At 40.3% G+C, this 23129-nt stretch overlaps 1 protein-coding gene and 1 pseudogene across 2 annotated transcripts; both read right to left on the reverse strand.

Moving 5' to 3' along the window:
• Window positions 1–7761: 7761 nt before the first annotated feature.
• Window positions 7762–9150, reverse strand: LOC110182446 (Succinyl-coenzyme A synthetase alpha subunit 2). Its single transcript, XM_086829183.1, has 2 exons — window positions 9019–9150; window positions 7762–8947 (listed from the first exon to the last, which is right to left on the reverse strand). The coding sequence occupies exon 2, from the start codon at window positions 8907–8909 to the stop codon at window positions 7851–7853; it is 1059 nt and encodes a 352-aa protein (XP_086685309.1). The 5' UTR covers window positions 8910–8947; window positions 9019–9150; the 3' UTR covers window positions 7762–7850.
• A 3517-nt stretch (window positions 9151–12667) lies between these two features.
• Window positions 12668–13745, reverse strand: LOC147644318 (succinate--CoA ligase [ADP/GDP-forming] subunit alpha, mitochondrial pseudogene; annotated as a pseudogene). The gene is made up of 2 exons (XR_015270807.1): window positions 13614–13745; window positions 12668–13542 (listed from the first exon to the last, which is right to left on the reverse strand). The product of XR_015270807.1 is annotated as a succinate--CoA ligase [ADP/GDP-forming] subunit alpha, mitochondrial pseudogene (transcript).
• Window positions 13746–23129: the final 9384 nt, after the last annotated feature.

The raw sequence follows: 23129 nt of genomic DNA on the forward strand, positions 1-23129 counted from the left end.
CAGAAATCGAAAAAATCGAATATCCAATCCAATCCAATTTTGGAACACAGAATGAATTTCTTATTTTAAATGTGTCCTGCAAATTTGTTTCAGATCGGATAATAAATATAGAAGTTATTTAAGAATAATTTTTTTTTGTTTTATTATTCTTTGTATTCATTTTCAACTTCATCATTGTCATCAATTTCATTATTATTGTGGGAATGGGTCTGGCATCTCCTTAGAGTCAATCCCACCACACTCCAGAAGGAGAAAAATGCAAGGGGTGAAGAGGGGGAGTTGGCGACGAAAGACGACGAGAATAAGACGTGCGAGCTTACGACGGTTAAAACGACGACTATCAATAGCAAACGACTTGGTTAAAACCTAACTAAAACTACGTGTATCTATCAAGTATATTCACTTTATATTAATCTAAACTAATTAATCCATAATATCATTAAATACTATAATAAAACTTAAAAACTAGTGGGACTTCTTATTTTAAAAAGAAACCAATCCCGCAAATATGGGGGCTCAACCTACGTTATAAAGTGAAATTAACAAAACGACGAAAAAATAAAACAAAATAAACAAGAAAGGAAGCTAACTTCGGCACGCCGAAGTTTATATACCCTTGCAGATAGAACTTCGATGACTTCCTGGATTCCTTCCATACAATATAAAATATATATATTAATGTTAAAAAAAAACAATGAAGTAATACCTGCTCTAATTTCATTCACCTATACATATTATATTTTCAGTTTTGCATTCACAGATTTGCATTTTTGCTCCACATCTAACGATCGTTTGTATGGCACCTATGTGATATAGTCGTCCAATTTTCATAAAATTTGCAACAAAATTTAAGACTGATATAAAATGGCTATATTTCAAATTTAATGAAAATCTGCTGAAAACTGAAAACGTTATAATTTTTACTTGTATTCATTTTTTGATCGTTCGTGATATAGTAGTCCGGTTTTTTTTTTATAACTTTACACACAATTTCGATTAAAAAAAAAATAATATTTGATGAAAATCTGGTGAAAACTGAATAAGTTATAATCTTTAATTTTATTAACTTCTTTTATTTCTTATAAAATGGCTATGTATCAAATTTGATGAAAATCTGTTGAAAACTAAAATTGTTATACTTTTTAATTGAATTAATTTCTCGATCGTTCCTATAGGAGCTATATGATATAGTCGTCCAATTTTGATAAAATTTTACACAAAATTGTAAAATAATATGAATTGGCTATATCTCAAATTTGATTAAATTCTGTTGAAAACTAAAAATTTTATAATTTTTTTTGTAAAAATTTTCCGATCATTCCTATGGCAGCTATATGATATAGTCGTCCGATCCGGCATATATACGAGTGAGAGTATATGGAAGACTAACTGCAAAGTTTCATTCAGATAGCTTCAAAACTGAGAGACTAGTTTGCGTAGAAACGGACAGACGGACATGGCTAGATCGACTCGGCTGTTGGTCCTGATCAAGAATATATATACTTTATATAGTCGGAAGTGCCTCCTTCACTGCGTTGCAAACTTCTGACTGAAATTATAATACCCTGCAAGGGTATAAAAAAAAACGCACAAATATAGGCGGACGACACAGCTGGGGCAAATTCGTGGCATTGGTGTTTCCGTCACGACGCACCCACCCATCCTGGGATGCCATCACTCATCTCCGGCGGGCCGGAGCCTATTCCAGGCGGTTTGGCGACCGGCTCATCTCCCCCAGGTAAAGTACCCTATTCCTTACTTATATCTCTGTTCATTTGCTGTTCAACAAAATTGTAGGTCTTATATCTAACATGGCAGGTGAGTGATGTGTATCAGGCGTAACCTCACTCCCGGCGAGAGCGTGGCCTCAGCCAGGGATACGCTGGCGCCTAGGCTGCCTCTTTTGGGGACTCAAAATTCCCGAAGGAGAAGACCACCAAAACACAATTCCCTCTTTCGTCCCTAATCCCTGATGGAGCTCCAAGAGGAATTAGAAGGGTTCGGGTGTTTGCAAAAAAGGTAAGAACAACGTCCTGGCTTCTGTTCCGTTTCCCTTCGATCACAGCGCTTGTGTTGCACAAATCCCGGACCCAGGATACGGCCAAGCAGAGGACAAGGATCACGACACTAACACTAACAATAAATAAATAACACTTAACTAATTCGATTTTACTCCACAGCAGCAACGGGGTAGGCGGCCTGAAAAGTGGCGGCGTATTGCCGGAGCAAAAAAAATGGACAACACCCTTGTGTTTGCCCTTTAGCCGGAACGGACTCACCGGATGTAGCCCTGGCGGCTTCGGGCGTCGGAGCTGGCGGCGCTCCGGGCTTCTGCGGCGGCCCTGGCGGCGCTACTGTGGCTCTGGGCTACGGCTCAGGTTACGGCTTTGGCTACGGCTTTGGGTTACGATAAGGCGGTGGCTCTGGCGGCGCTGAGGCGGCGGCAAGGCGGCGCTACGGTGGCTCTGGGCTACGGCTCTGAAAACGGCTCTGGCGGTGGCAAATATAAAACAGAACAAAAATATGTAATTTCTTCAATCAGCAAACGAAATGTTACATAAAACGAAGCCATCTGGTGGCGAAACGAAGTTCACCAGGTTTCCTAGTTCCAAATAAAAATGATTGTGCTGGTGCATCCATTATGAAGTACCTAATTTTTAATTCATAAATTTTATTGTCAAATATCCGGCTTCTAGCAAGTGGTTCATCTCATTGACAAACTGCAAATAAAAAATCGTCTCAGTGTATCGGTTTGCTCCAATTTACATGACATATTCAAACTATGAGATTTATATAAAACAAAGTTTATACAAACTCCAAGAACACACCAGCCAGATTTGCCAAATAGTAAAAACACTTTAATTGTAGTTTTACTTAATTTTTATTTCACAACCGCACGCTCTCGTTGTCTTCAAGCATGAGCATGCAAAAGGAAGGTTAAAGCAAAGATGTATAAGTATAAGTTATAAAGTCTTTGGTTAAAGCGTTCTTAAGCAGAGAGGGAGAGCTTTGGCTCTCTCTGACATCATTGTTCATCCCCTGCCCACACACACGCACAATGTGTATGTGTATAAGTGTGACTTTTGGTATTCTCAACACAAACCATAGAACATTGCAAGTATTGGCCATATTTGTGTATTTGAACTTTTGAATAAATGTAACCCGTCAGTGTCTAGTAACAAATTGGATATGGCATTTTCCACACCACAATGGGTATAATATGCATCTCTCATTTTTTACGCAATCGAGTTTCATGGGGCTCTTTTTAATGTTCGGCAGTCTTTGGGAACACTTAAACTATTTTCTCGTAGTATTAGTAATAGATCACTTGATGCACTTGGATGTTCTGTCCGCTCTCTCATTCCCAATCATTTCTGATTGCGCCTGGGTAGTAGGAGTGGTTGTTGGAGTTGGTTATGGCTCTTAACGAAGATAGGGAATCAGAGCATATAGCGAACTTCCCTGAATTTTTCTTGCAGAATTGTACCGCTTCTAGTATGGCTATAGCTTCGCTTGTGAGGACAGAAGAGTAATAGGGTAGGAGTCCGGTTTTAATGGTGTTGTGGTCGTTGGTTATGCTAAAGCTAACAATTTCGTTAGTCTTTGAGCCGTCGGTGTAGAGGAATTGATGGTTGGGGAGGGAGTTTTTTATAGAATGGAAAAGTTGGTGGAAGGTTATAGGGGGTGTGGTGTTTTTGTTGTAGTGGGATAGGGATGTGTTTGTGGCTTTTATGATTATTTCTGGGTTGTATTTTTTGGATGGGTAGTTTTTAGCAGGGGAGAGATGGAAGGATTGGGATTTGCAGGAGTCAATTATTGTATCAATTGTGCTGGAGTACCTGTATTTTTTTTTTTGTTGGTTTGAGGAATTTGCCAATTGGGGAGTCATGCAAGTGGATCAGTTTAGTTGCTAGTTTTCTAGTGTGGTATTTTTGTCTGATTAAAATAGGGCTTATTTTTGATTCAGTCAACAGATTATTTGTTGGTGTTGTTCTGAAGGCACCAAGCGCTGCTCTTATAGCTGTGTTTTGTGAGGATTTGAGTCGGCTAAGGATGGAGGTTGGAGCTTCCCCGTAGATGGGTAGGCAGTAGTCTACTATTTCCGGTTGGACATGAAGTTGTGGACGTATCTTATAATGCGGGGGCCTAGTTTCCATTCCTCCAATTGGCGGATGAGGGTGTGGATGCCAATTTTATCAACGGCTTTAGCAAAGTCAAGAGATATTATTGTTAAGTGTCTTTTAAGAGACAAAGATCTGGTTGCTAGATGATCTACGTAAAGTAGACTATCTAGAACAGATTTGCCTCTTTTGAAGCCGAATTGGTTGTTATGAATGAGTTTGTTTGTTAAAACAAACCACCATAACCTTTTCGCTAGGATTTTGTCGAGAACTTTGGCCATGCAAGGGTTGAGTGAGATGGGGCGGTAGGAGTTGGGGTTGGTTTGGGGTTTATTGGGCTTGAGGATGGGTAGTACGAGGCTGATTTTATAGGATTGGGGGATGTGGGTCTAGGATGTTCTTGAAGTGGTGGAGGATTCGAAGCTTATAGGAGATGGGTGCATTTTTAATCATAGGATAAGAGATGCGGCCAGGTGTGTGACCTTTTAGAGAGTTTATGGCTGCGTTAAGTTCAATAAGTGTAATGTTTTTTTCAATTTCGAGGGCTGTTGGGGATAAGGGGTAGGGAAAGGGTGGTGTAAGGAGAATTTTGTTGGTGCGGAATTCGGTAGGAAAGTTGGAGTCCTTTGCCTCTTTTGACCATAGGTCTCCTAGTGTGTTGCCTATTTCGGTTGGATCTACAGAAGTTGTTTGAGTGGAGGGGTTGTGAATGCTATGTATGTGTTTGGAAGGGTACATTCCACAGAGTCTTTTAATGTTGGGTCGGAGTTTGGGTGGATTGCCGATGCCAATTTTAAGATGGAGGATTTTTTGGCTTCCCTAATAGATTTTCTGAAGATGGCATTAGCTTTTTTGTATTCGATTATGTTTTTAGTGCTGATATTGTTTTTTAAAGTTCGCCATTTGAGGTTTCTATTTTTTCTTCTGTAGAGCTAGAGTTTTGTTCCACCAGGGAACAGTGTGTGGGAGGGAGTAGGTGGTGTTCTGGGATATGGATAGGTGGGCAGATTGGATTAGGATTTTTTTAAGAGTAGGTGCTTCTTTGTTTGTGTTACTACTGGGTTGATTATGAGTGGACTGATTGGAAATATGAGTTCTAAAGAGGCCCCAATTGGCATTTTTAAGATTGAAGGAGGGTTTGGATGTGAGGTTCGGGGATGAATGTGTAGGGAACATTGAGATTAGAATAGGGAAGTGGTCACTTCCGTGTAGATCATTGAGGACCCTCCAATAGATCTCTGGGGCGATATTGGCTGTGGCGAGAGAAAAGTCGATTTGCGTAAATGTGTTGTGTGTCGAATAGTGGGTTGGAGATTTGTCATTTAGTAATGTGTAGTCGGATCTGTCAATGAATTTAGCTATTGTGTTGCCTCTGGAGTTGGATCTAGGGGAGCCCCAATAAGGATGCCAGCTGTTAAAATCCCCTAGTACGATAGTAGAGGGGGATGTAGGGGTTAGAACATTTTCTAAGTTTTTAATGTTGAATTGTTTGGTGGGGGAATTGTGGGCTGAGGATTTTATGGGAGTGAGAGATGGAGTTATGCACCAATAATGCTGCTCCTCCGAAAGCGTTGGTGCTGTCACTGCAGTATAGGGAGAAGTTTCTGGGGATTGGTAGGGAAGATGTATTGGTGAGGTGGATTTCTTGGAGCGCTATGATTTGGGGGTGGTGATGTTTAATGAGGATTTTTAATTCTGGGTAGTTGTTTTTGGAGCCTTTGATATTCCATTGTAGTATTTTTAACATGGTTTGACTAGTTGTTTGATTAGTTTTGATTAAAATGTGTCCATTTCCCCTGAGTCGCTAGATGCGTCTGAGTTAGTTTTGGTGTTTGGTTTAGGGTTTTTAGCATCTTTTTTCATGGAAGCAATTAATCTTTTAGGTGTGTTTAGGGGTAGGATTTTTATGGATTTGTTTGTGGATTTAGTGGTTGTGGAGGGGATAATCTTATTGGTTACGTTGTTACTGGAGCTGGGGTAGATGTCGGCGTATGATATAGGTGGTGATGGTAGGAGTGAAAGTTTTGAGCTGCATGAGTTTCAATGCTAGTACATTTGTTTTTGTTTTAATGAGCAGTGATCCGTTGCGGAGTTTCTTGCATTCTTCAATTTCTCCACCACAGGCAAAATCAATTTGTTTTTTAATGAGGAAAGGGTTGACGTTGTTGAGGTCAAGGCCGGTGTCAGATCTGGAGACAATTAGATTTAGATTTTAGATTTTATTTAGGTCCTGGGGATTTCAGGAGCTGTCCAGTTGTTACAGCATTTGCTGGGTCGGGGTCGGGGGGGTCCCCCATACCTACGACTCTGACTTATACCGTTGGTAGTTTTTTCAGTTCTCTTGCACTTGTACTTATACTTGCACTTGCACTTGTACTTGCACTTGCGGTTGTTGGTAGTTTTTGTAGGTTTTTATTTGTATTTATTATTTTTATTTTATTCTCTTTAGAGTTTGGAGAAGTAGACGTCTGCTCTTGACAGTAGAGGCAATGCCAATGTATTATTTATATATATATATATATATTATATAAATATACATATATAAAAACAATGAAGTAATGCCTTCTTTCATTTCATTCATATATACATATTATATTTAAATATAAATTACTTCATTGTTTTTTAACATAGATATATATTATTGATATTGTTGTTGCCGAAGTTATCTTCCTTTCTGTTTTAATCCAAAATAAACACTCTCAGAAACTCATCTAAATGCACAGTAAGTTAGAGTAACCTGATTTAGCAACTTTCGTATTTCCCGCTCCCTTGGTTAGTACGTTTGAACGTTTTTATTCCTTGAAGATTGCACTTTTTCGCTCTCTCTGTCCACAAATATAGTTCACACACTGCATGCGCCCCTTAAGTTTATAACCATCTGCTACGATCGTTACAAATCCACTATCAATGCAGCCTTAAAAATCGCCTTTGGAGCTTTCAGAAAGAAGCTGAACCTGCCTAACGTCACTCATACCCCAGTTACTATTAATCTTCACAGCAGAGCTTCTAGCCATTAGAGGCCTTAGAGACCTACAAAAAGATAAGACGAAAATTCTACAATGCTCAGACTCACTCTGTTATTAAAGTCATACAACATTTTAAGAACAGTTTATAAGCAATATGATGTGTTAAATTAAGGGGAACGTTTTACGAATTGCAATACGATAGAGGAGGTGGCGGTTAATCCAATTAATATTTACTACATTTTTTGGTAAAATGATAGATTATTGGCCATACAAAATATCCCTTTTAAAAATATGGAAACTCCCAAACGATAATGCTGTCAATAACCCTGATAAGGACGGTAAACTTCAACTTAGACTACCTCCAAAGTTACGTACGACAACCTTCACTTGCTGACCGACTTACTTAACTAAAAAGAACGTAATATGGGTTTTAGAAAAGTATTCTATGAATGTGTTACGTTACGCAGCTATATGATATAGTCGATTTTCATAAAATTAAAATGGAAATTCTTGAGTATAAAAGGCTTTATCTCAAATTTGATGAAAATCTGTTGAAAACTAAAATAGTTGTAATATTTAATTTAATTATTTTTTAGATCGTTCCCATAGCATCTACACAAAATTGTTAAATGATATAAAATGCCTATTTCTTTAATTTGATAAAATTTTGTTGATTAGAGGGGAACATTATTGAGTTTATTTTAAACTTTAATATATTGGTCAAATACACCAATTCAAAAGGCTTCTCCTCTGTGGTCACTTGTTACTTCCCACCGGCCTGCTTATGGTCCACCTGGGCATTTTTGTCCGGCTGTGGGACCAGTTTTAGGCGCACCATTTCCTCGAGCAGCGTGGATCCCAGGTGGCAAGGGTTCTCCGCCACCCGGACGCCCGCCTTCCGAAGGGCCTCCACTTTGTCCTTAGCCGCGCCCTTGCCGCCAGAGATAATAGCGCCGGCGTGGCCCATCCGACGTCCTGGGGGTGCCGTTTGGCCAGCGATGAAGCCCACGACCGGCTTGGCTTCACAGCCTGTATTGTTTTTAAGTAGGTAGTCGGCAGCTTCTTCCTCGGCAGTGCCTCCGATCTCGCCAATTAATATAATACCCTTAATTTCCTTGTCGGGCAGAAAGACACGAAGGGCGTCAATGAAGCTGGTACCGTTAAAGGGGTCACCGCCACAACCCACGCAAAGGGCCTGTCCAAGGCCCACCTTGGTGGTCTGCTGAACCGACTCGTAGGTTAGCGTTCCCGACCGAGATACAATGCCCACGGCGCCTCTTTTGTGGATATCCCCTGGCATAATTCCGATCTTGCATTGGTCCGGCGAGATTATGCCTGGACAGTTCGGACCCAACAAACGACTCTTTTCTTGCGAGCGCAGCATCTGCATAATGCGAACCATATCTGTCTGGGGTATGCCCTCGGTAATAGCAACGATTAAACCAATCTCACTCTCGATCGCCGAGCAAATGCCCTCAGCAGCGGAAGGTGGCGGTATGAAGATTACTGTGGCATCCGGCTTGACCGCATTTACCGCTTCCGAGACGGAGGCGAACACAGGCTTGCCGAGATGTTCTGTTCCACCCTTTTTGGGAGACACTCCGCCCACGATTTTGGTGCCGTACTTGAGCGAAGCCTCAGAATGAAAGGTTGCCTGCTTGCCAGTAAAACCCTGTACTAGAACCTTGGTTTCCTTGTTGATCTTAAGATTGCACACGGTTTTTCCGTAGTCGGCCTTTTCCCGCAGTATTTGAAGAGGAATCCGAATACGGGCCTGGGAGCGCAGCAGAGCGCAGCTCCTGATGACTCGGGTCATAGACATTTCGTGCTGGTGGACTTACTGGCACCGATTTTTAATACCTATGAATGAAAAATTGAGAGCGCTGTTTTAATTATTAAATTTTTTTTCTGATTTTGAGTCGAACTGTTACCGAAAAAGTTTCCCTTACAAGTGAATCCGGCGAATAGTTCACGTCAAGTGGTGAAATGCTGACGTGACAGGTGCGGCAGCGTTTACTTAGTAAGGTGTGGAAACTATTTTTTAGCATGGATTCAAATACGACAAACTCACTTGAATAGTGATATTTCACACAAGTTATCCCAAATTTACCTTGCCTTAGGTCGATTGCGGTTCAATTGATTTTAAGCTTCAGCATACGAACTTAAATTTTTTTAATTCGAAATGTAATCAACCACCTGTCTTTCACCCTGGTTATTAGCTACATAGGAAAATTTAGATTCTCTAACAAGACATCTTCTGTGACTAATATATACTCCCAAAATACCATTCTCCTTTTAAGCAGTCAATAAGTCCAGCGCAATAAAATTCATCAAATTTCTAAACTCCCAAAGGCGTACTACCTTTATTACCTATTGATTAACGTATGTAATATGTTTACACAGCGACAAAAAAATATATATTTTAATACATTTCGAGCTCCTGTATGGGACCCACCTATCGTAAGATATTCTGACCCACTTATTGACAAGCCCAGCTCTATTTAACCCCAATGGTTCTGGCCCAAAACGCAGCCAAATAAGGGATACAACATAAGATAAGAATAAGTGAATAAAACTTTGACTTTTTATCAATATCATACTAAACAATAAAGGAAGTTAACTTCGACGCGCCAAAGCTTATATATGTACCCTTTCAGATAAAACTTCGATCATTAGGAATTTATTTATTTATATAAAGCTAGCGGTTGGTTGTAAACTAAAGGAAAACATAGGATATTGAGCATTGGCTGCTGTGGCCAACCGCTCGATTAAATGTATACAGATTTTAGTATTATACAAAGGACTTAAAGGCTAAATTTTGTGGGTGAGGTTAGCTTTGTGAAGAAAGGAGAGGATTTTCATTGAGTTTTCTGTTGTTGGGTTTGCGAGGAGTTGGGTTGGGTTTTCGTGGGAGAAGGATGAGGTTCTATGTTGGGAAAGTGTAGTGCAGTCGATTAATATGTGTTTTATATCTATTGTGGTATTATTGCATAAAGATCAAGTGTTTTGTATTGTTCTATTAATATAGTGGGCGTTTGTGATTTGTGTGTGGCCTAGACGTAGTCTATTGATTATTATTTGTTGTTGTCTGCTAAGGCTTGTGGTTTTGAGGGAGTAGTTTGAAGGGGTGTTGAGTGCAATATGGTTGTACCAATGGTTGCATTGGTTTTGCAGATCTTTTTCTATGTGACTGTAGTAATTTTTGAGGTGTTGTGTGATATCTTTGGAGTTGAAGTTTTTGGTAAGAATGAGTGGATAATTGTAAGCTTCCTTGGCTGTTCTGTCCCCTCTCTCATTTCCTTTTATGCCAATGTGGATTAGGATCCAGATAAGTATAATTTTGAGGAAGAGTTTGGTTATTATGTTTCTGATTGCGCCTGGGTAGTAGGAGTGGTTGTTGGAGTTGGTTATGGCTCTTAACGAAGATAGGGAATCAGAGCATATAGCGAACTTCCCTGAATTTTTCTTGCAGAATTGTACCGCTTCTAGTATGGCTATAGCTTCGCTTGTGAGGACAGAAGAGTAATAGGGTAGGAGTCCGGTTTTAATGGTGTTGTGGTCGTTGGTTATGCTAAAGCTAACAATTTCGTTAGTCTTTGAGCCGTCGGTGTAGAGGAATTGATGGTTGGGGAGGGAGTTTTTTATAGAATGGAAAAGTTGGTGGAAGGTTATAGGGGGTGTGGTGTTTTTGTTGTAGTGGGATAGGGATGTGTTTGTGGCTTTTATGATTATTTCTGGGTTGTATTTTTTGGATGGGTAGTTTTTAGCAAGGGAGAGATGGAGGGATAGGGATTTGCAGGAGTCAATTATTGTATCAATTGTGCTGGAGTACCTGTATTTTTTTTTTGTTGGTTTGAGGAATTTGCCAATTGGGGAGTCATGCGAGTGGGACTTCTTTCTTTCTGTCCTTAGGCGCAAGTTGGTTTTCACGGCAGCTAGGGATTTGATAGTCCATAGATCCGTAGTTTGGCGTCGTTGAAAAGTTCGGTTTCCCTTATGTCTAGTAACTCAGCCTGAAAGGCCGTCGCTGAGTCTGAGAGTTTGAACGCCTTTTCAGTCCCCCAATTCTCAGCTTAGATCCCAGCCCCTACGTTACAGGTCAACTTGGAATCGTCGGTGTAGAGGGATACTTCCTCCTCCACGGCCACTCTGTCCCCGCTCCAGGCTTCCCTTGCTGGGTATGAGGTCGAGAATGCGATATAAGTACACATATGTGCAGTTTCTAATTTCCGTATATTTCTTTCAAGTTAACCATATATTTCTTATTTTTATTATTCTTATCTTTTTTTAACATCCTCTGTTCCAATGGTGTTAATTTAACATCATTCTTTAAACCGTTTTACAAAATATATCTAAAAATTTTTGATTTTAAACGCTTTATGTAAATTAGAACTGTGAACAAAAAAAATTCATTAATCAGCGGAACGTAAGATTATTTTTAGATATATATAGAAAAACATTCAGTAAATTTAATGCTGATTTTGCACAGAGTTTCTCGCCGCACACATTTTTCAAATGAATATCATGAATCTAGCAAGACTATTTTTTTACGTTGACGTCGGATAAAATAGGCATAGATATATCGAATAGATATACAGATAGTTGGACCGATAGGACCAACGGTGGGGGACTTAGGATGGCGCGAAAAGGGGGTCGGTTACGCCTCCAAGATCTCTTCAGCTCGACCGTTGCCCTGAGCGTCAACAGAACCGTTTCCCAAAGTTGAAAATCGGGTAACGGACTGAGGCTATGTAGGGAAGTTCCGGCAGACATGCTAGGGCAGTAGGAAAGATAAAGAATATGTGCAGCAACCAGCGGAGCTGGAAATAAAACAAAATAATAACGTGAGTGGAAAAAGGCCGCAAGTGGAAAGCAGAAAATGTATTCATTCTACAGTGTCGCAATGTTGAAATCACTGGACATGGCATTATTATACCTATGCAGGGTATAAGAATTTTGGTCAAAACTTTTAAACGCAGTGAAGGAGTCACCTCCAACCATATATATATACGCAAACTAGTCTTTCAGTTTTAAGGCTGAATAAAACTTTACTCTCACTCTTATATATGTATGTCGGATCGGACGACTATATCATATAGCTGCCATAGGAATGATCGGAAAATTAAAAAAAAAAATATACCTTCTTCAGTTTTCAACAGATTTTTATCAAATTAGAGATATAGATATTTAAATTATTCTACAAATTTGTGTAAAATTTTATAAAAATAGGGCCACTATATCATAAAACTATCATAGAAACGATCGAGAAATTAATACCATACAAAATGATAACTTTTTCAGTTTTCAACAGATTTTCATCAAAATTAAGATATAGCTATTATATATTATTATTTATATATTTTACAATTTTATGAAAATCTGAGGTCTATAGCTGTCATCCAAAATATGGTAAGATATAGAGGAAAAATGAAAAGTGACTGTAAAACTGTAAATATAATAAATATATATATATATATATATATATATATATAACATATATATGTAAAGGTAAATGAAATGAGAGCGGACATTAGATCGTTGTTTTTAAACATAAATATATAAAGTATATATTGTATTAAATCATTGTGATCGAAGTTTTTTCTGCACCGGCTTGGCTTCACAGCCTGTATTGTTTTTAAGTAGGTAGTCGGCAGCTTCTTCCTCGGCAGTGCCTCCGATCTCGCCAATTAATATAATACCCTTAATTTCCTTGTCGGGCAGAAAGACACGAAGGGCGTCAATGAAGCTGGTACCGTTAAAGGGGTCACCGCCACAACCCACGCAAAGGGCCTGTCCAAGGCCCACCTTGGTGGTCTGCTGAACCGACTCGTAGGTTAGCGTTCCCGACCGAGATACAATGCCCACGGCGCCTCTTTTGTGGATATCCCCTGGCATAATTCCGATCTTGCATTGGTCCGGCGAGATTATGCCTGGACAGTTCGGACCCAACAAACGACTCTTTTCTTGCGAGCGCAGCATCTGCATAATGCGAACCATATCTGTCTGGGGTATGCCCTCGGTAATAGCAACGATTAAACCAATCTCACTCTCGATCGCCGAGCAAATGCCCTCAGCAGCGGAAGGTGGCGGTATGAAGATTACTGTGGCATCCGGCTTGACCGCATTTACCGCTTCCGAGACGGAGGCGAACACAGGCTTGCCGAGATGTTCTGTTCCACCCTTTTTGGGAGACACTCCGCCCACGATTTTGGTGCCGTACTTGAGCGAAGCCTCAGAATGAAAGGTTGCCTGCTTGCCAGTAAAACCCTGTACTAGAACCTTGGTTTCCTTGTTGATCTTAAGATTGCACACGGTTTTTCCGTAGTCGGCCTTTTCCCGCAGTATTTGAAGAGGAATCCGAATACGGGCCTGGGAGCGCAGCAGAGCGCAGCTCCTGATGACTCGGGTCATAGACATTTCGTGCTGGTGGACTTACTGGCACCGATTTTTAATACCTATGAATGAAAAATTGAGAGCGCTGTTTTAATTATTAAATTTTTTTTCTGATTTTGAGTCGAACTGTTACCGAAAAAGTTTCCCTTACAAGTGAATCCGGCGAATAGTTCACGTCAAGTGGTGAAATGCTGACGTGACAGGTGCGGCAGCGTTTACTTAGTAAGGTGTGGAAACTATTTTTTAGCATGGATTCAAATACGACAAACTCACTTGAATAGTGATATTTCACACAAGTTATCCCAAATTTACCTTGCCTTAGGTCGATTGCGGTTCAATTGATTTTAAGCTTCAGCATACGAACTTAAATTTTTTTAATTCGAAATGTAATCAACCACCTGTCTTTCACCCTGGTTATTAGCTACATAGGAAAATTTAGATTCTCTAACAAGACATCTTCTGTGACTAATATATACTCCCAAAATACCATTCTCCTTTTAAGCAGTCAATAAGTCCAGCGCAATAAAATTCATCAAATTTCTAAACTCCCAAAGGCGTACTACCTTTATTACCTATTGATTAACGTATGTAATATGTTTACACAGCGACAAAAAAATATATATTTTAATACATTTCGAGCTCCTGTATGGGACCCACCTATCGTAAGATATTCTGACCCACTTATTGACAAGCCCAGCTCTATTTAACCCCAATGGTTCTGGCCCAAAACGCAGCCAAAAAAGGGATACAACATAAGATAAGAATAAGTGAATAAAACTTTGACTTTTTATCAATATCATACTAAACAATAAAGGAAGTTAACTTCGACGCGCCAAAGCTTATATATGTACCCTTTCAGATAAAACTTCGATCATTAGGAATTTATTTATTTATATAAAGCTAGCGGTTGGTTGTAAACTAAAGGAAAACATAGGATATTGAGCATTGGCTGCTGTGGCCAACCGCTCGATTAAATGTATACAGATTTTAGTATTATACAAAGGACTTAAAGGCTAAATTTTGTGGGTGAGGTTAGCTTTGTGAAGAAAGGAGAGGATTTTCATTGAGTTTTCTGTTGTTGGGTTTGCGAGGAGTTGGGTTGGGTTTTCGTGGGAGAAGGATGAGGTTCTATGTTGGGAAAGTGTAGTGCAGTCGATTAATATGTGTTTTATATCTATTGTGGTATTATTGCATAAAGATCAAGTGTTTGGTATTGTTCTATTAATATAGTGGGCGTTTGTGATTTGTGTGTGGCCTAGACGTAGTCTATTGATTATTATTTGTTGTTGTCTGCTAAGGCTTGTGGTTTTGAGGGAGTAGTTTGAAGGGGTGTTGAGTGCAATATGGTTGTACCAATGGTTGCATTGGTTTTGCAGATCTTTTTCTATGTGACTGTAGTAATTTTTGAGGTGTTGTGTGATATCTTTGGAGTTGAAGTTTTTGGTAAGAATGAGTGGATAATTGTAAGCTTCCTTGGCTGTTCTGTCCCCTCTCTCATTTCCTTTTATGCCAATGTGGATTAGGATCCAGATAAGTATAATTTTGAGGAAGAGTTTGGTTATTATGTTTCTGATTGCGCCTGGGTAGTAGGAGTGGTTGTTGGAGTTGGTTATGGCTCTTAACGAAGATAGGGAATCAGAGCATATAGCGAACTTCCCTGAATTTTTCTTGCAGAATTGTACCGCTTCTAGTATGGCTATAGCTTCGCTTGTGAGGACAGAAGAGTAATAGGGTAGGAGTCCGGTTTTAATGGTGTTGTGGTCGTTGGTTATGCTAAAGCTAACAATTTCGTTAGTCTTTGAGCCGTCGGTGTAGAGGAATTGATGGTTGGGGAGGGAGTTTTTTATAGAATGGAAAAGTTGGTGGAAGGTTATAGGGGGTGTGGTGTTTTTGTTGTAGTGGGATAGGGATGTGTTTGTGGCTTTTATGATTATTTCTGGGTTGTATTTTTTGGATGGGTAGTTTTTAGCAAGGGAGAGATGGAGGGATAGGGATTTGCAGGAGTCAATTATTGTATCAATTGTGCTGGAGTACCTGTATTTTTTTTTTGTTGGTTTGAGGAATTTGCCAATTGGGGAGTCATGCGAGTGGGACTTCTTTCTTTCTGTCCTTAGGCGCAAGTTGGTTTTCACGGCAGCTAGGGATTTGATAGTCCATAGATCCGTAGTTTGGCGTCGTTGAAAAGTTCGGTTTCCCTTATGTCTAGTAACTCAGCCTGAAAGGCCGTCGCTGAGTCTGAGAGTTTGAACGCCTTTTCAGTCCCCCAATTCTCAGCTTAGATCCCAGCCCCTACGTTACAGGTCAACTTGGAATCGTCGGTGTAGAGGGATACTTCCTCCTCCACGGCCACTCTGTCCCCGCTCCAGGCTTCCCTTGCTGGGTATGAGGTCGAGAATGCGATATAAGTACACATATGTGCAGTTTCTAATTTCCGTATATTTCTTTCAAGTTAACCATATATTTCTTATTTTTATTATTCTTATCTTTTTTTAACATCCTCTGTTCCAATGGTGTTAATTTAACATCATTCTTTAAACCGTTTTACAAAATATATCTAAAAATTTTTGATTTTAAACGCTTTATGTAAATTAGAACTGTGAACAAAAAAAATTCATTAATCAGCGGAACGTAAGATTATTTTTAGATATATATAGAAAAACATTCAGTAAATTTAATGCTGATTTTGCACAGAGTTTCTCGCCGCACACATTTTTCAAATGAATATCATGAATCTAGCAAGACTATTTTTTTACGTTGACGTCGGATAAAATAGGCATAGATATATCGAATAGATATACAGATAGTTGGACCGATAGGACCAACGGTGGGGGACTTAGGATGGCGCGAAAAGGGGGTCGGTTACGCCTCCAAGATCTCTTCAGCTCGACCGTTGCCCTGAGCGTCAACAGAACCGTTTCCCAAAGTTGAAAATCGGGTAACGGACTGAGGCTATGTAGGGAAGTTCCGGCAGACATGCTAGGGCAGTAGGAAAGATAAAGAATATGTGCAGCAACCAGCGGAGCTGGAAATAAAACAAAATAATAACGTGAGTGGAAAAAGGCCGCAAGTGGAAAGCAGAAAATGTATTCATTCTACAGTGTCGCAATGTTGAAATCACTGGACATGGCATTATTATACCTATGCAGGGTATAAGAATTTTGGTCAAAACTTTTAAACGCAGTGAAGGAGTCACCTCCAACCATATATATATACGCAAACTAGTCTTTCAGTTTTAAGGCTGAATAAAACTTTACTCTCACTCTTATATATGTATGTCGGATCGGACGACTATATCATATAGCTGCCATAGGAATGATCGGAAAATTAAAAAAAAAATATACCTTCTTCAGTTTTCAACAGATTTTTATCAAATTAGAGATATAGATATTTAAATTATTCTACAAATTTGTGTAAAATTTTATAAAAATAGGGCCACTATATCATAAAACTATCATAGAAACGATCGAGAAATTAATACCATACAAAATGATAACTTTTTCAGTTTTCAACAGATTTTCATCAAAATTAAGATATAGCTATTATATATTATTATTTATATAATTTACAATTTTATGAAAATCTGAGGTCTATAGCTGTCATCCAAAATATGGTAAGATATAGAGGAAAAATGAAAAGTGACTGTAAAACTGTAAATATAATAAAATATATATATATATATATATATATATATATAACATATATATGTAAAGGTAAATGAAATGAGAGCAGACATTAGATCGTTGTTTTTAAACATAAATATATAAAGTATATATTGTATTAAATCATTGTGATCGAAGTTTTTTCTGCAAGGGTATATAAATTTTGGCGTGCAGAATTCAGCTTCCTTTCATGTTTTTAATTGCGATTGTCCAGGTGCCAATAGACACTAACAGACCAGTTACCACCTAAACCTCGAGCAGCTACTTGTTGCCAACCACCAGTAGAGCAACTTCCGGCAGAGCATCAGCAAATCCGGTGAGCCATTTCCACAGAGGAGATGGCACACTGAGCTGGAAGATAATTTTTTTTTAATTTTTAATTTAAGTTTTTTCATAATGCTACACTTGTTGACTTTTAGGTAATATTTAACAAATAAAATGTAACCAATAGGCATTGTTTATAAGCTAAACTAAAATCTAAGCTCAAGAATTGACAGTTCGGCTTGGGCTTGTAGAGCGTCCATTATTTGACCTTTCCTAGCTATAAAATCCAATGCTGAGAAAAGCCGGCGACTACAATAATACTGCAGGCCGCATAGGTCTTTCCTAAATCAGAAACAATTTTGATCAGGCGGGACTTTGGAAATGCAAAGAAAAAAACCAAATCAACTCATGGTAAAGCAGTAAGGAAGCTAACTTTGGCACGCCGAAGTTTATATACCCTTGCAGGTAAAACTTCGACCACTAGGAATTAAAACAATATAAATTATATATATTTATGTTAAAAAACACTGAAGTAATCACTGTCAACCAGTTGGGACGTCTCGTTTTTATTAAGCTCGGAAAAAAAAAAAAAAAAAACTACGGAAATATCGAATCTACAACTAAATTTTTCTACATTTCATTTTGGAAAATTCTTCAAAACAATTTAAAAAGAAAACAGTATTCATTGTGCGAAGCAGGATACCTTGCCCGGCTGTGGCTTGGTGGTTTCTGCTATGCAGAAGCCACCCACAGCTGGCCCCTCGAATAAGGAGGAGGCTACTCTATCTCGACGGTTAACCCGCGAAGACAACTCTCGATCGGCTACCCCTACTAGCTCAATTGACGTTGCGGCTGAGCTCCGCAGCGCTGCTCTCAAACGTGCCCAGCCAAAGAAATCCCTTGGATCCTCCCAGAGTACTGTCGCTGACCTTCCCGAATGGAAAACTAAAGGAATCAACCATGTCTTTAAGTCGAGCACTATTGATTGGCAGCGGGTGCAGCCCAAAAGACGACGATTGCAAAATCAGGCACCGCAGTTCAAAAATGTTATAGCTTCGCAACTGCCCACTGTATCACGTTCTCAGCAGTCAAATACTCCACTTGGCCATAATCAGTTTGCCTCGCTGATGAGCGTTGATGATGATGACATCGTGGAAGTCGATGAAGTGAAGGATGCGGTCAATACAAAGCCAGATTCCCCATTGAAAATCAAGAAACCAAGGCCCATTAGAATTCCAGATGTCGTTGATATTAATGCATTGGAGGCCTTCCTTTCCCCCATTATCCCATCTGATGATTTTGAATTTCGGTTGTCTCCTGCTGGGGATGTCAGAATTTACGCAAAGGATTCTAACACCCACCGCCAGATACTCAAGTTGCTTAATGCTCATAATGTTGAGTATACCCATTTCTGCCTAGACGAGGATAAAACGTTCCGTATAGTGGTGCGTAATCTACCTGCCTCAACTCCTGTAGACACGATTGTCCAAGAGTTTAAAAAGCAAGGCCACTCGGTTGTCAATGCGTACAATCCGAAGTCGAGGCTTCCTCATCGAGTCAACTCTGATGGAAGTATCAATGCCCAGCCGAAACAGAATATATGGTTCCTAAACCTGTCTCCAGCTCCCAACAACAGGGACGTTTTCAAGATTTCTAGAGTTGGCCGAATGCGAGTATCAATTGAAGTACCCAGAAAGAATAATACTCTGAGGCAATGCTTCAGGTGTTTCGACTTCGACCACACTAAAAATTACTGTCTAAAGAGGCCCGTGTGTGGACGATGTTCACTTGAACACCCAACTGGTTCTATTCTGTGCTTGGCAAAGACTACCAACGACCTCATTTGTGTAAACTGCCTGGGTAATCACGCGGCTTATGATCGAGCTTGTCCTGTATATTCCCTCAAACTGAACAATCGTCGATCTGGGATTAACCTTGCCGCTCCACGACAACCAAGTTCTAGATGTCAAAACCAATCTATCCCGTCCTTGGCTGTCCGCAATGGACTGTCCTTTGCGGATGTTATCGGGCAACGTAGTAAGCCTATTTCTCAAATGGACTCGTCTCCTCGTAACTGGAATACAAACAACTATAACACGGAGTTTCCTAACCTTCTTGGTAATGGCAAGAGAGCGAGATCCAGAACTAGAGTCCGTGCTCCTTCCTCTGCGCATGTTGCTCCTTCTGCCTCCACTCCTGACTTGTTGAGTTTGTTCCAAATGATGCAAGAGCTCCAAAGGGTGGTCGCTCAGCTATCCCTCTCAGTGGCAGCAATAGCCCAGAATGTGAGCCAGATTCAGGGAGGATCCTCTCTGACAATTCCCAGATATAGTGCCCATTATGACTAATGATCTCCGCATTGGATTCTGGAACGCCCGCAGCCTGGCATCAAATGCGAATGAGCTGCTTATATTTACTCTACAGCATAAAATTGACATCATGTTAATTGCGGAGACTTATTTACACCCTGGAATCAACTTTACTCTTGCAGGATTCGAATGCCTGAGAGCTGACCACCCTGGCAATACTCGCCGAGGTGGCTCAGCCATTCTGATCAAGGAAGGAATTTCCTATTACCAACTTCATGTTGTCAGGGATTGGAAAGTTCAACTAACTACCGCCATGATCTCATCTAGCAGTGGAGAGCTATTGATTGGTGCAGCGTATCTTCCTCCTTCATTAGGTTGGACTAGTGCTGAATTTGATCACCTCCTTTCAGAACTGGGCCATAAGTTCATCCTAGGCGGGGACTTCAACGCAAAACATCGACTTTGGGGTAGCTACAGAGCCGACGGTAGAGGGAGCGCTCTACATGATGCTATTACGAATTCTTCAGCACAAATTCTAGCAACTGGAAGCCCTACGTGCTTTCCATCCAATTCTAGGGCCACCCCGTCCTGCATTGACTTTTTTATCTACAAATCGATTACAAGTAACCTGCTTTCCATCAGGAACGAGCATGATCTTAGCTCTGATCACTTGCCGCTGGTAGCAACATTTGCGTCTGCTCCTACAACCATTGTCTCTAGATCCAGCCTGCTGAAACCTGGATTTTGTCTCTCCGCCTTCCAAGATTCACTGGATAACTCCCTTGAGCTTTCCACCTCCCTAAACACGAAGGAGGACGTGGATTCAGCCATTAACATCCTTCTTACTAGGATTGGGGAGGCTGCTGCAGTTGCGGCCCCTTCGGTGATTCCAGGCTCTCTTACGGCAAGGCGTCATTGTGTGCTCTCTTCTGAAGTTGAGGGATTGCTGTTGCTGAAGAAGAGGCTTAGGCGAGAGTACATCCGCACATCCGACATGAGAATCAACAGATTGTTCAGGAGGATTTCCAACAGAGTACGTAAAAAATTGTCGTTACTCAAGGCTGAAGCTACGGATCGCATGCTGGAAACCGTGACAGCTGATGCGAGCTCCAACTATTCCCTTTGGAAGCTGACTGGATCCTATAAAAGGCAAGCTACTCCTAAGTTTCCAATCAAAACAGAGGATGGTACATGGGCAAGATCAACACAAGACAGAGTTGAAGCTTTTGCTCAAAGTCTAGAAGATAGATTTACTCCCTTCGGAACAGCCTCTGTCCGGAGACAACAGATTGTGGCTGACAAGCTTGCGATTACACACCAAATGGAGCTTCCGGTGCCACCTATAACTGTGCAGGAGGTTAAGGAGGACATAAAAAAGTTACATGTCAAGAAAGCCCCTGGAGATGACCAAATTGATAATCGTATTGCACGAACGCTACCTCTTAGAGCACTGCTATACCTTATACTCATCTTCAATGCTTCCCTGAGGTTGAGCTACTTCCCAAAGGCTTGGAAGAGTGCTCGGATTGTAATGATCCTTAAACCTGGGAAACCACCCGAGGACCTAAACAGTTATCGGCCTATTAGCCTCCTTTCCACATTTGGTAAGCTGCTGGAAAGATGCATCCTTAGAAGATTACGTCAGTCTCAGTTGGCAATGAACGCTCTTCCCAAATTTCAGTTTGGGTTCAGACTTAGGCATGGCACCCCTGAACAGCTGCACCGTGTTGTTGAGTATATACTCGAGGGGTTTCACTCTAAACAATACGTGGTGGCTGCCTACCTGGACATACAGCAGGCTTTTGATAGGGTGTGGCATCCAGGGCTACTCTATAAACTCAAGCCATTACTAAACCCACAACTGTTCGAAATGGTTAGAAGCTTCCTCTCTGAAAGGACATTCAAAGTGGTTCAGGACGGTACCCTATCCTCTCTAAGGCCGATAAAGGCTGGAGTTCCCCAAGGAAGCGTGCTGGGACCGACGCTGTACAGCTTGTTCACTCATGACATGCCGAAGTCCATGGGACATGATCATAATTCTATGCTGGCCACATTTGCTGACGATACTGCTGTCCTCTCCAGATCCAACTGTATCTATGACGCCACTGATATGCTTCAGCTATACCTCAAAAGGTTTGAGAATTGGGCCTGTCGCTGGAACATTTCAATTAATCCGGCAAAGTGTGCTGTAGTGACGCACTCCCTCAGAAAGGAGTCGTGCCCTGGACTGTTCCTGCATGGAGAGCTTCTTGAGCAGGTCAGAGATTATAAATACCTGGGGGTCACCCTGGACACTAGATTAACCTTCGCCAAGCATACAAGGTTAGTTAGGCGTTCATTGGAGGATAAAGCCAGAAGGCTGTACTGGCTCTTAAAGGCAAATAATCACCTGAGTCTGGCGAATAAGGTACAGATGTATAAGTCCATACTTGCCCCTACTTGGAGATATGGGATTCAAGTTTATGGCATAGCGGCCAAATCTAATCTGAGTTACATCCGGGTCTTCCAAAGCAAGTTCCTGAGGAGAATTACTGGTGCTGAGTGGTTTATTCGGAACACTGACCTAGCGAGGGACCTTAAAGTTCCCTTGTTAGGGGATATTATCAATGAACAAGCCGAACATTACAAAAATAAGCTCATGTCTCACCCAAACATTCTAGCCAGGAGACTTGCGTCTCGGCGGGCAAGGCGGAGACTTAAAAGGATTCATCCCTCGGACCTACCAAGAAGGAAAATTTATTAAACACTAACTAAACTCCCTGCCACTTGTTACTTCTTCACTTCTTACACTTTGTAATAATCCAATGAACTCCTCCGCTCACTATTGCATAAGTTGCTACACTACAGTAATTTGCAATAATAAATTCAGTCAAAATGGAAAAAAAAAAAAAAAAAAAAACTGAAGTAATGTCTTCTTTCATTTCATTCACCTATACATATTATATTTACAGTTTAACATCTGCGGTTTTCATTTCCCAGTCTCAGTTATATGATATAGTCGTCCGATTTTCATTAAATTAAAATGGAAATTCTTTAATAATAAAAAAGGGTTATATCTCAAATTTGATGAAAATCTGTTGAAAACTAAAAAAGTTATAATTTGTAATATTATTAATTTCTCCATTGTTCTTATGGCATCTATATGATAAAGTAATCCGATTTTCAAAATTAAACAAAAAATAAAAAATTATATACAAATCATCGCTGAATTGTTGATGAATTTTTATTGATGACAGCAACAATTCATCGATGATTCATCAACAATTGTTGACAGCCAAGGACATGCCCATGTTAAATTCATCAACAGTTTGTATGGCCTGTCATCGAGGAATCATCAACAGCACCCCCTTGACTGTTTATGAAACGTTGATGAATTACTTATGACTAGTTTACAATTAATTAATTAATTATACAATT

This window comes from Drosophila serrata, unplaced genomic scaffold (assembly GCF_035046125.1).
Source record: "Drosophila serrata isolate PLE 108 unplaced genomic scaffold, ASM3504612v1 contig_187, whole genome shotgun sequence".
NCBI classification, from domain to species: Eukaryota; Metazoa; Arthropoda; class Insecta; order Diptera; family Drosophilidae; genus Drosophila; species Drosophila serrata.